The 14,009-nt window shown below is 40.0% G+C and overlaps 1 protein-coding gene across 2 annotated transcripts in view; it reads left to right on the forward strand.

The window, feature by feature from the left end:
* Positions 1-3,247: 3,247 nt before the first annotated feature.
* The window catches only part of ext1b (exostosin glycosyltransferase 1b), a 68,967-nt gene continuing 58,205 nt past the window's right edge, over positions 3,248-14,009 (forward strand). The window contains exons 1-2 of one of the 2 annotated variants that reach the window (XM_026288564.1): positions 3,248-3,543; positions 3,656-5,068. In XM_026288564.1, the coding sequence (XP_026144349.1) occupies positions 4,128-5,068 (941 nt within the window). In that variant the 5' untranslated portion in view covers positions 3,248-3,543; positions 3,656-4,127. Of the gene's footprint in view, positions 5,069-14,009 lie in introns of both variants that reach the window. The other variant, XM_026288563.1, reaches the window with a different exon arrangement.

The following is a 14,009-nucleotide window of genomic DNA, read 5'->3' on the forward strand; positions in this document are numbered from 1 at the left end:
GCTTTTTTGGGTTTTATGTTTTTTGTAAAGTTTGGATTCCTCAAGATGCTACACTAATACAATTATGCACAGAAAACCAACTGCCAAAGTCAGGATTTTTTATGAATAATAAATACATTTTAGTTTTGTATTGTTCCTTCAGCAAATGTGGAAGTAGTATGGAATAGTTCAGTGATACAGTTGTATTATTTTTTAAAGACTTTATGCTGGTCACTGTTTACCAGACAGCAAGCAGTTTGGGCCCAGATCCGACCCAGATGGATTTCATGCAGGCCAGATGTGGGCCGGATCTGGGCCGAAACTGCTTGCTGTCTGGGTTCCTGTCATAATATGGACTGAACAATGCCAGAGTAAGTAAATAATGACTGGTTTTTCATTTTTCATACCAACATCGACTCATTAATAACATGTTTGTTAGTCAGTCAAAAACCTGACTGGGCAAACAATCTTTAATTTCACCGTTTTGGTTAGAATCACTAGTGGTGCACAAATTACACAGTTGTCCTTAATAATAATTTTAATTATTATGAGGCCATTAACTTGCATGCATTATAATTAAACATATTTTAAGAAGTAGTTTTGTTTATGGTGTTGTTTAATTACTGGTAATTTTTCATGACTCATTATGAAAGCTGAAGTTTACCACTGTTCTACATGGCACAGTTCTTTCTCTACTTTGCTTTCTCTCTCTTTTAATCATCTGAGTTGAAAACCGAGCCAAATGTGAAGGATCCTCTGCTGGAGTTTAGCAAAGAAACTCTCATTTCACCACCGCAGTCTAACCCAATTCTCCAGTCCAAATCTGTACGGAATAAATTGCCACAGAATACAAATGAAGGAGTTCAGAAGTCAAGAACTTGGCTTTTTTTAATGAGGACAAAAACCTATCAACACATCTAACCTGTTCTGCTTCATTTACCGCCTTGCTCTCCCTGGAGTCACTCCAGTTCTTTTTTTCTTGTGATTTCACTCTCTCTCCTTTTCCTCTTGGGTTTGCTTTCCGCTACTCTCCCCTCCTACATCTTCCAACATTTAAACCTTAACATTGCCAAGAGCGAACTCCGTTCCAGTACGGAAAGGTCATTTTAAATAAATAAAGCAACGAGGAGGTATCTCGCCATCCCACACTCACAGTCATGCTTTAAGACGCTGTGTGCCAGTTTTGTTTTTGCTCCTAAAGATTCATTTGCCTGGAGGGCACCAGAGAGAGTTAAACAAGAGGAGCAGGACTTCAGAATCCACACCTACTCAATGGCTATGTCTGTGTTAGTCACGGAGCGCTTTCTTGATTCTTTAAATGTTGTCGGCTCCTCAGCACTCTAGCTCTCACTGTGGGGAGAGAACAGGATCTTAACATATTAACATCCCCTGGAAGCATAGCCATAGCATTGCAGTTAAACAGCTGTGCTTGTTTGGTTTTGGTAAGATAAAAAAATACAATAGAGTGTACAAGCATGAACAAATGTGAGACATCAACAGTACACAGCCATGAGAGATCAAACTGAAACACATAGACTCATGCTTCTTTTCTATTACATTCCATAAAACAATTGCATATTCCATTATATTAAAATGTCTTACGTTAATTCAAAATTTCAGACAACGTTAAATATTTGTCTTTAGAAAACGTTTTTTTTTTATTGTTAGATCCGTATCTGTTCATTTTTCTGTGTTCTCAATGTTCTGTGGCTTAAGAAGCATTTCCCAGCACAGTCTGAGTTATTGATTTTTTTTTTCACTCACATGATTTATAGCCATCCTCTTAGAAAGGCATTAATCTTTCAGTACGGTTGATGTTGGCTTCGTTATGTATTTGGATTCGCATTCCATTTCCCTTTTATTAGGTGTTCCTTTTGTGCTCTTACAACATTCACCTGTGTAGTGTCTTCATATCACTGTGCCCGGCCCTACCCACAATACTCAGGGAATGCAGTGTGTTACATCATCTCGAGCAGCTTTATCAGATCTTGGAACAGTGGAGGGTAGAGGACTCTCAAAGGGTGTTTTGTCTTTCCCAGGGCTTAGAACTCTCTGAACTCAAGGCTTACCCTATCCAGACACGGGTATTTGTTTACAGCGGCCCAAATTTGGGGCTTTTTATCACAAGCTGGGAGAGGCTTTGGGAAGAGGAAGTGCTATAGAGCTTGGCTTCTTATCTTCTGTTAGATACAAAAGCAAATCCCTTGGATAATCCAGCTCTCTTCTTTCAATTATTGGTTAAATAAACAACAAATAAATCATGTGTTCAGCAATACCGATAGTTACAAAAAGGGGCAATTTGTCAGTGATTGATGATCAATAGCTATTTTTTTAATAATGATCATAACCAAGTCAGTAAAATAGGGCTTTATACAATATCAAATGATTTTCCAAGATATCCTAACTGTTAAAAGCACATTACATTAAGCCGGAGACAGTGGAAGGTATAACACCATCATATCAACAGACACAAATGTTATGGTCATTTTTCCCCATATATTAGTTGATGCATTACTCCTTTTGGTAATTTGGTAAACTTTATATTTATACATAGCATATATTATATGTAAATTGACTTTGGATAAAAGCATCTGCTAAATGAATAAATGCAATTTCTACTATCCTGTCTGTATCTGTTTTATTTATTTATCTTCCTGCCCATTTTTAATGTTCCCATTAATTTTACTTTCTTTTAATCGCTCTAGATTTGCTCTATTATCTGTTTCAAGTACTGTTTTAAATACACTTTAGCAATATTGCCATGCCAGTTTGTATTTATTTATTTACTCTAATAACATCATCATCACTATTATAATAACAGTAATCAATGACCAATTAAGATAAATGTAAAAAAATAATAAATTAAAAAGTATTATTTATTATTATTATTATTATTATTATTATTATTATAGGAAGAAAGAAAATAGAGAAAAATATCAGTAAAAAATAATCCCACCCCTCCCATCGCCCTTCAATACAATTTACATTTATGTTTCAATGCAATTCTAATAAGTGTCTATCTATGTTTAGAATAACGAATCTTGCTCTGACGTAAAAATCGTATTATATAGCAACATTATTCAGTGAAAGCTGAGTTAAAAGAAAACATCTACATTAAGTTTTTAATGTGCAGTGGTCAGAGTGGTTAAAAATCCATCCACATTCAGTGAGATGCTCGGCACTGGGAATGAATGGGTGCTGTCGGTGCCCCGCCCCATCCGGTTCTTCTGTCCAATGAAAACGCACGATGCACCATGATGGGACGTCACGCACACTGGCGTCGTGTCGGGATTGGAATGTAACAGAGTAACAATCGGAACAACTGAGCAATAGGTGATTGGGCTCGCGGATCCAGGAGCTCAGTTGATTTTATTTGCTAAGGAAACATCCTGTGAAACTCGCTCAAACGCCGCTTCCCAGAGCCGGTGTTTTTGATGAAGAGGAAATATTCTACTTCTTGCGTGTGTGAAGGTCCACGGAAAGCGCAGGGATAAGAGAAATGCAGGGATTCGTAAGGTTACCGTCGTTCCGGTGAACTGCCCCGTTTATATTATTGTTTCGGAGGTGATTGGAGTTTCTCTGCGAGCGGTCGGCTTTAGTTTAGTCTGGACGTGTGGTTCGGCACCGGAGATAAACCTCGGTCGATGTATCATTAACGACTTTCCATCTTTCCCAGTGGGACCCGCTGCTCTCCAAAGACAAACTCCATGAGTCAGTGCAGCCGCAACTCTCCAGCAGCGCGGGTCTGACCGTGCGACGCATTCATCCCGCGCGTGTCCTGTCAACAAACGGTGCATTTACATTAATCCAGCGAGGGAAAACTAACGTTAAGTCAGTGAGTAAGCATACATGATTGCGTGTTTATGATGATCTTAACAGGTACGGTTACTGTTACGGCTGCCCTGTGAGATGTTGCGCCTAGAAAGACGAGGGAGAGCGGAGAACCCGGTGTAAAATCGCCCACATGCGCTGGATCAATCGCTTGCTGCTCGGTGATCGGAATCTGAAGCGGGAAGACGTGAGCTGTAAATCCTCGCAGGCTGGAAGATGGCGGAGCAGTACTATAGCTGGAGGAGGTGGTGTTGAGAGACAAACTTCCAACCGCTTGAGATTTATTTGCAAACATCGCGATCTGGCCTTCAGGACACATGCAGGCCAAAAAACGATATCTGATCTCGCTATTGACTGGCGCCTTTCTAGTTCTGCTCTTTTACTTTGGAGGAGGGGTCCCGGGTCCGGCGGCCACGGGGTCCAGGAGCCGGCATGGATATAGCCGTCCCGAGCAGCCGTGGCCACACTTCTCGGATCCCTTACAACACTTAAGCCCGTGGGACCATTCGGACACGGAAGAATATAACGTGCACATATCGCCCAGGCAGAAGAGAGACGTTAACTCGAGCGTTTACAAGGGCAAAAGGTGCCGCATGCAATCATGCTTCGATTTCTCCTTATGTCAGAGGAACGGATTCAAAGTGTACGTGTACCCGCAGCAGAAGGGCGAGAAGATCTCGGAAAGTTACCAGAACATTTTATCCACCATCGAGGGCTCTAGGTTTTACACTTCTGACCCTGGTCAAGCGTGCCTGTTCGTCCTGAGCTTGGACACTCTTGACCGAGACCAGTTATCGCCCCAGTACGTGCACAATCTCAAAACCAAGGTGCAGAGCTTGCCTCTGTGGAACAATGGTAGAAATCACCTCATATTTAATTTGTATTCAGGCACGTGGCCCGACTACACGGAAGACTTGGGCTTTGACATCGGTCAGGCCATGCTGGCCAAAGCGAGCATCAGCACCGAGAACTTCAGACCCAACTTTGACGTATCCATCCCCTTGTTCTCCAAGGAGCACCCAAGGACCGGTGGGGACAGGGGGTACTTGAAATACAATACCATTCCACCTTTTAGAAAGTATATGTTGGTATTTAAGGGGAAACGCTATTTGACCGGCATCGGCTCGGACACGAGGAATGCCTTACATCACGTTCATAACGCGGAGGATGTTGTTCTCCTCACCACCTGCAAACACGGCAAAGACTGGCAGAAACACAAGGACGCGCGATGTGACAAGGACAACGCCGAATATGACAAGTGAGTTCTCGAAACTGTTTTTTTTTTTTTCATCTGATCGCATTGTAGTCTTTTCTGACTGTAATTTTAACAGCATACCACACTACAACTTATTAACCACAGCTGTCAAAATGACACACACGTGAGGTCCCTGTTGGTCATGCTTTATTATGGTCTAATAATTTCTCCTGGGTAACCTTAGTTAGGTTTCAGCATTTCAGCGTTTTTTTTTTTTTTACTTTGTCAGTAACATTTAGATATGAATATGCTATGTGAATCGCGTGGTGTAGGCTATGCATCCAATTAATGGGATTGCTATCAGTCATTTTTAACGTTTTCCTTCAGCGCGCGAAAGCGTCTGCAACTTTACAAAGGCCGTGAATATCTAATCAGGTAAACACTGAGGCACTTGATTGGATGGATGTCGGTTGCTTAACAACTCTAGTACCGCATCACCTCACACTCTTTTGGCGGAACAGGGATGCGCAACCAAGTTAAATGCGGTCTAAAACCTGTTTCAAAATTACAAATGTGAAACCTTGCTTAACCTGGAGTTAATACGTGGCCTTAAACTGAGGTATTAGTTAGAAGAACGTCTACACAAGGTAAAGCGCAATGTTAAAAGCCTGTGATATTTTAAGAAACTGTGGTTTCCATGGTAAAGTTTAGTCTGGGAAAGTCGTATTCATTTGGCTTTAGGTTGCAAATGGGTCACAGTTTACTTTGTTTACAGTCGAATTACATAAATACTAAGTACTACTTGATGTTTAATCGTTTTGTGGAGTTTCATAATTACACTTTCTTGCTGTTGTAATTATAATAACACAGAATATGAGTTGGACACTAATGTAAACCAAAGATGTTTAGTAATACATCACACCGTCCAATTTACCCAGCAATGTGCCATTTTTTTATGCGAGCTGTTTCAGTGTTGTGTCATCTTGATTATTTTTGAAGCAGTGCTTCATGTGCTATGGAGACCAGCAGGGCTCCCTGTGTATGTGTGTTTACACCAGATTACCAAACACGTTTATTGCTTAATAAAGCCATTGACATGACCGACACATTTCCAGGTACAGTAGCGAGCTGTAATCACCTGTTTTTATATCCTAACTCAATTGCACTGATTTTAAAACACATCCACCATGGGAATTTCACCCTAATCATGGATATGTTCGGACACGTCTCGTATGCTCGAAATATAATGCTCTCTCAACAGAGAGAACGGGCATATGACCTTGCATAATTAGAAAGCTGACCCAGTGTAAATAAACCGTAATTGGAATCTTTTTTTGTCCTGAAATGTTAACACGCTGGCAAGTAGATGCGTCACGCCAGCCGTTAGCCCTGCCGGTCTTTATACAACCTTGATTTCTGATTAAACAGATAGAAGTTAATCAATAATCCACTTCTCACTTCCCTGATCTGTTGCCCATTTTCTGAAAGTGAATGGTTTACATAGTCAAGCACCCTGAATCACAGTCCGTTAGAATTCACTGATAATTTCACTGTACATTGTGAGAGTAATTACCTGGCACATATCACTTCAAAACAGCCTGAGTGCTCATTAATGGGATTTCAGACTCAGCACCTAGAGGTAGTCAGCGCTCTTCCTCCCGCTCTAGCCCACTCCTGGTTAGTCATAGCATTAATGTTGGTCGGTGTGCAGATATTTTTGGCATGTTTCTCCCTCCCATGCTGCTTCTGAGGTGCTTCTCAGCAGGATGTGGTGCTGTTAATTGGGGTGTAAGTGTGTGTGCGTGTGTGTAAGACAGAACAGCTGTTTGGAACATGAGCGAGCTGAACCATGCAAAAATGACCCGGCTGACAAGGGTATACAATTTTGTATTTTTTTTTTCTGTTTGGTAGCTTGGTGTTCGCCATTTGACAACGTTTCTTTGGCAAACTCAGGTTACTTGGATTATACGTCTGCTTCCATATTAATTACCCAAAAGGATTTGAGCTTTTTTTTGCAGATTTACCTTTACTACTGCATGATTTTCCAGCTTTTTTAATGACTTGCATCTGAATGGCTTCAGGCACTGGTGGTCTGACGGTGAGCCTGCCAGACTTGTAGATGAGACTTGGCCTTGAGATCGAAATTCCTCCATGCCACGGTTTGGAATTTACCAAGCTGGAATAACTCTGCAGTGCCAAGCGTTATTAAACAATAGATTCATTCAGTACTGTGTCACAAAGCACAGCGCTGGTCACTGCCCCAGCTGGAAGGGTGGAGGAAACCCAATCTGCCTCGATGTGATTTGTGGACGTTGTCACATTGATCTGATACAGATGAAGGAAATGATTTCAAATCCCCCTTCTGCAAATGATATTCAGTCTGGTAGAAGACTCCGTCATAGTCTAAAACTTTTTTTTGGGTCCTATTAAATTGTATAAATCTTGTTTCCTGGAAAATGAGTCATTGCATAGATATAGAAGGGTAATATTTGCAATGTCAACATTTTTTTTCCCCTCACGGTATCTGTAATAACTCTGTTCTTGTTCCTTTGATACCTTACCAGATTTTTCAGCCTTTATTAACTGTTCGGTGAGTGTCTTGCTCACCAGGCTACTCAAGGACACTGCAAGGACCAAATTTAACATTGCTTATTCCTGCCCACAGACATATGCTTTAATCATTCCAAGAACGCATAAAAAAAAGAAAAAAAGAAAACAAATTAGTTTTCCCGCCTCTAGTTGATGGATGGCTTTGTACCGGTGCATGTGCAATGAGTGTCAGTGTTATGTATTTATTCATAAATAGGATGAAATTGCATTAACGTCTTGAAAGGTCTGTAGTGAATACCGCAGTTTAATTTCTTTAATATGAGGCAGTCCTCTCTGCTCTTTCCCACTGTTTTTGTTGTCACATTAATAAATCATGAATTTTTCATGATCTCACCTCAGTCAGATAAAGTAGTGGCCCGAGCTTGTGTGACAAATGCTAATGTGAGGTAATTAGCCCGAATTGAGTTCTGCTTAATTACTGTTGGTTGATTATATATTTCTGTGCATAATGTGCTTGGGCTAAGGCTGGATTTATCTTATCACAGGATCAGTTAAATTGTATGTTAAAGCGAGGAAGTAATTTGTGTATGTGTGTAATGTTTAAAAATGTTTCCTACACAAGCTTTGAAGATATTTGCTCGCTCTATTTACATTATTGTATGTTAACCAGGTTGAGGCCTAGATATTGTCAGTGGTTTCTTGCGCATGTTTATGTGGGTGGTCACCACCCCCGTTTTGTCTATCACTGTCTGGGAGCTCTGTCCCCCGACTCATTGACCCACTTTCAGTGGGATTACCACAGGAACACTCCCCTAGGCTACAGAAACAGACCACCAGGCGGATTCGGAAATGGCCATTGTAGTCTAAACTGGTGCAAGTCAATTATTAAGGGTAACGAACACTGAGTCTGGGGAAAAAGCTAGCATGCTTTGAAGTTAAATTCTGCATGTTAAAAACTAGTACAAGCCATAGCAATAGAACTGGCAGTAATTGACAAAACAAGACGTAAAAAGATTATTTTTATCCAAAGCCCGTCAATGAGCTTTTGAAGAGTATGAATTAATAAGTGGGATTTAGAATTGGAAAAGCGTCTTGATTTCCTCTCCATTCCCTGCCAAGATCACACATCTTCTCAAAGGAATTTGCAGGGCAGACCATTGATTGGTTCACAGTTGAGTGGGATCCCTGGGAAGTCTTTTTGAGGTGCATATTTATTTACGTCTCGCTTTCTAAAGAATCTAAAGAATTAATAAATGCTTCCCAACCAGTTAAGTAAGAGATTTACATTTCTTCCAGTGTCAAGCATTATGCATTTTTGTTAAAAAATGTTTGTTCAGTAAGATTGTTCAATGTGTTGTTTGTTTTTTATAGAAGTCTCTAATGCTCAACCAAGGCTTCATTTATGTCATCAAAAATAAACAGTAAATTGTGAAATATGATTACAATTTAAAATAACTTTTCTTTATCAATATATTTTATAATCTAATGTATTCTTTTGATTGCAACGCTGAATTTTCTGCTGCTATTGCTCCACTCTTTAACTGATTTTGAACATTCTATATTAGCTGTGTTATCATTATTTTTGTGGAAACCATAATGCATTTTTTTATAACATTTATAAATGGCTCGACTGTAACTGTTGAGTAATTTATTGCTGAATAGAAGTATTTCTTCATTTCATCAACTTTTAAATGATAGTTTACAATGAAGGACTAGCCAATGGTTTCACAAACAGGTTTATTTAAAAAAAAAAAAAAATTAAGTCCTGAGACATTTGTCTGCTTGTGTGGCAGCTGAAATTGTGACGTCAGTGCTGAGGTGGTGGATGATCGGCCCTGAGGGCGCTGGTCTCCCCTATGACCATTAGCCACGAGTATTAGCCATGGCCTTTTACTCTAGCTCTCAAGAGAGAAACTCTGCACCATGGCTGTGGTTTTTGCTGTCTGTAGATCAGATTCACAGCCTAACACAGCAGTTTGCATGCTAATTACGTGCTAAAAGAAGCAACCCAGTCTTCCTCAATACCAGACTTGTCAGATTCAGCTTCGCACTCATTTTAGTACGTATGAAAACATGTCTACAGCAGTCAGATGCTTGGAGACACCGGTGTCGTTTAATGCTGTTAAATGCTATATAGCTATAGCAATGATAATTTTTTTCTTAGCAGTTTTAGTCGCAGACGATTTTGAAAAGACGGCAGATCATATAACAATGTTAAGAATGACTTCTTGACTGTAAATACATTTATGCTGAATGGATTTCTCTTCAGTGCTGACTTTTAGTGCTGGATTGGCTCTCAGTGATGATACAGATGATATTAAGGCATTGTGTGAGGTTTGTTTATTCTCTGGAGCTAGCACTCGTCATTCTTTTGCGCACTGTTGTAGATGAAAGCGTGAAGGAAGCTGGAGATTCAGGCCTATTATCCTACTGCAGGGTGTGTTGTCGTACATTTGTGTGTTTAAGATGTTCCTTAAGGTGTGTTTTTACACTGCTTTGAGGAGCATTTGATCCCTTAAAGTTCATTTGTTTGTTCCTAAAGACTTTGTCGGATAGAAAGTATGTTTACATGCGCAATTATAATAGAGGGGCAGTAGATTTTTTTGTAGTCCAGTCTGCATTGAAATGTAAAAGAGATAAAGCATAATTGATCTTTAGGATTAAATACTCTTTGTGTGTCATTATCCAGCTGATGCATGGAATATAGTTGTAGCCCGAATGAAATCTACTTTTACATTTTAAAGAGACCCCACAGGATTGGACCTCTTTTGCCCTGGGACATCAAAAAAGCCAACCCTGTCCCAGAAGCTTGGGGACTTTTTACAGCTTCAGGGTAATTTGGTAGACTTGTTGACTTTTATTTAGAGTCGTATCATAGACTCCATCACACTAAATGTAGGCCCTTTTGAAACAAAGCTCTCACTGTTGGCCCGTTCCATTACCGTGAGAAAAGAAAACAAACATGTTTCATTGATAATCAGTCTCCGTTCTGAGGAATTTGGAGAGGGATTGCTTAAATTCTTTGTAGGCATTTTTCTTTTTGTGTGTCATATGTGCAAGTCTACTGGGAGACTGTATAGGACAGTGGGGGGGGCTGCTGTAGAAAGAGCGTTTTGTTTAAGTGCTAGCTGATCTAATGGCTCGCACCCAAACCGTTTTATGGTTTGATTTGACTACCTCTCCAGTGAAACGGCTCTCTTGCCCCCGGGCGCTGAGGGGCTCCTTTGTGCTAAAGTTTGCTTAGATTCTTTCGCAGCCTGTGCCTTGTTGACACCACGGCCCCTTCTCCTCCCCCACAGGAACCCCCTTCCTCTGCCAAAAGCTCTGAAACTACTTCCCCCTCCCCCCGTCAGGCTTCCCATGTTTTTCCCCGTCAGAACTCAGATTCACAACAGTGAGACAAGCCTGATTTCTGCCATAGCTTTTGAATTCTGGAAGGCATCAAACAAAAGGGCGCACAGAGACGCTGGCGACTCTTGTTTTTTGGGCTTCCATAATACATCACGGTTCAGTGCCTGAGCTGTCACTGTTGAAGAAAGGAGGGGGGGTGCAGACGGCATCTGGCCAAGCTAAGAGGGAAGTGTAATATAAGAAATGTACTTTGATTTGCTAGATATGTAGATATGTATATGTGATAGTGGCAAGCATAATTTTTTTTACGGTTTTCCGAACACAAGTGGTTTAGGGGACGTTTGTGCAAACTATTCAAAAGTTTAGGGTTGAAATGTTGTTTTTTTTTTTTTTTTTTTATAAATATCTTCAAGGCTGCATTTATTTGTTCAAAAATACAGTAAGTACTGATTTGATGCTTAAAGATTTTCCTATTATTATTTAAAAGTTAAAAGCTCTTGCTAAATAAAAGTACTAAATTATTATTTTTTTTTAAATAATAATAATATTGAAAACTTGGACAAAGAATGCTTGTTTTGGACCCCATTGACTCCCACTGTATGAAAGGACAGATGTGCCTGTTACTTTTAGAAGTAACCACTATAAGATTTGCATCTAGTAATGGATGATAAAACTGTAAAAGTCTCATGGACACATTTTGACAGGAAATGATTATTTTTAACCTGGGCCATTAATGAACACCCTAGCAACCACAATGCAATGCACTAAAAACCACACATAACACCTTAGCGTAGTGGCGGCAAGCTTTGGTTAACACCTGTATTGATGCAGTACGTTTTTCCTTGCACTGGAAGTAATGGTTTAATTATTACTTACTCCAAGGTCTCGTAAGATAAGACATGTATGAATGTTAACAGATAATGTAGGGTAAAAGTCAGGTTCGACTTCCCCACTCTGATGCTACTTGTAGACTTGAAAATGAAAAAAAAAAAAGTGCTTTGTGTTAATCGACTTTCACATAGATGACATTAAAGGATTTTTTTTTTTTTTTTTGTGCGTGTCATTGGTTATAACCTTTTAATAATAATTGTTTTTCATGTTCTATAAATAATTTGATGTCAAGGATTGCAGAGTATTTTAGAGATCTTTTTAAAATCGACTCCGAGCTTTCATTCAAGGAACTTTTAGACCTACGCAGGGTTTGACATTAAGCTTTTGCCAGGAACATGTCTTTCAGATGTGCAAATGGATTGTTTACTTGTTCTAGGGCTGTCGTGAAAAAGTTTGACTGCTGATTAATTGCCATACAAATTATTGTGATTAGCGATGTAATTATCCATTTTGTTAATGTCTGTTTTTTTTTGGAACCCAGCCTATATTAACAGAGTTTCCTGAAAAGGAAATCGAGACATAATGGTATTTCTGTGTTCTCTTAAAATTGCCTTTTCGGCAGGCAGATATCATTTGAATTTTAAAATATACAAAATCAGAAAGCCCATCTTTTCTAAAATCGGAGGTCATTTGTCCCAAGGCATTTATTGGTTATACAGCTTCAGTACATTAAAATTACTGGCCAAAAAGGATAATGTATCAGGTATGCTGTAAGGCCAGCCATATGGTGATCCAGAAATTATGTACGATTCAGTCAGCCTGACCTTTACTGTCTTGTCTGAAAAGAGGAGTAATCTCCAGTCCAGTTTAATGTTCCTCTGTGATTATTTTCCACTACAGGTATGAGGGCAAGGTCACTAATAAGTATAATATAGGTTGGTTTTGCAATTCATCACGGGCTAAATGCTATCAGAACTTTGCTATTACCTTCAACACTATCTGCGCATATTTTGAAAGCAAAGTTTGAGCGTGTGGCACAACATCTCTGTGCAACTGAGAATGCACTTGTTCGAGGTTTTCCAAGACGAACAGCAATGTCAAACCTGGCAATCTCACACATTCACAGGTGTTGCGAAGTAGCTGCTTGTTTGTCTCTTCCGGGTTCCCAAACTCCTAATGTGTAACCTTATTTAGTCCAGTGTTCCTTTCAGCTTCCCGTCAGGCAGAATTTGATCTGTAACTTCTTTGTTGTTGGCTGCCTCAAAGAAAAAGGGCTGTTTAACATAAGCCCCGGGTGAGCTGTGTGATAGGGCTCTTCGGGATCATTTTATCTGCTATTTATTTTATTATTTATTCGATGACTTATTTTTAACCTGCATCTTCTTTGCTCTATGTCTGGATGAGCATCATTCACCGCGTCAAAGAAAAAAAAAAGAAAGCCTTTGCTAAAAATCTGCCACACACTGCTTCTCTGTTCTTCCCCGTTTCTCTAGCGCTTGCAGTGATGATGGGTGCAGCCGTTGAAATGTTTCCCACAGAAAAGCGAGAGCAAGACTGCGTTTTTAAAATAGTTGCCACTGTGGCGCTGACACGATATTGGGCATGACTTTATGGCAGTTGACTCACTCCAAAACAAGAATTTTACTTCCAGAGCACAGGTTCTTCTACAAGACGAAAAAAAAAACATCTATCAATTAATCATGGCTGGGTGTCAGACTTTGACACGTTTCTTATACGATGCTTTTAGCACTTGAATATCTTCTCCACCATTGAGACGGAGCTGGCATAGCCCTTGAATGCTGTAATTGTTTACTTTGCTTTTATGCATCCTTGTATTCCTTCCGGCCTCTTCAGAAACAAATGCTGAGGTATATGTGGTCAGGGCTTCCAGCTTTCTCTAGCTTGTGTGTGTGGGCTGACTTGGAGAGTGTTTGCCACTTTAAGTGGTTTATATGGTTACCCAACACAGTTTTTTTTTGGTGCACCGTCTCTCTGTTCCCCATGTTCCCCTCCGGTTTTCTGATGTACTCCAGCCGTTTGGTTCCCTGGTGCTTTCGGACTAGAGCATAAGTTGCTGTGGGCATTCATGTGGAACCTAGGCAGCAATACAGAATGAATTATTCAGCACCTGTGTTTTATTCATATTTTTTTTTCCCTTGCAATTTTGTCGAGCATGTCCACTCTGTCTTTCATCCACACATGTGGCCTCTCTTTTGCTTTCGGTGTCACAAAACAATGGACAGTGTTTGAATTCATTCTGGTATCTATCTGG

The sequence above is a fragment of the Carassius auratus genome, chromosome 19, assembly GCF_003368295.1.
Source record: "Carassius auratus strain Wakin chromosome 19, ASM336829v1, whole genome shotgun sequence".
In the NCBI taxonomy this organism is placed as follows: Eukaryota; Metazoa; Chordata; class Actinopteri; order Cypriniformes; family Cyprinidae; genus Carassius; species Carassius auratus.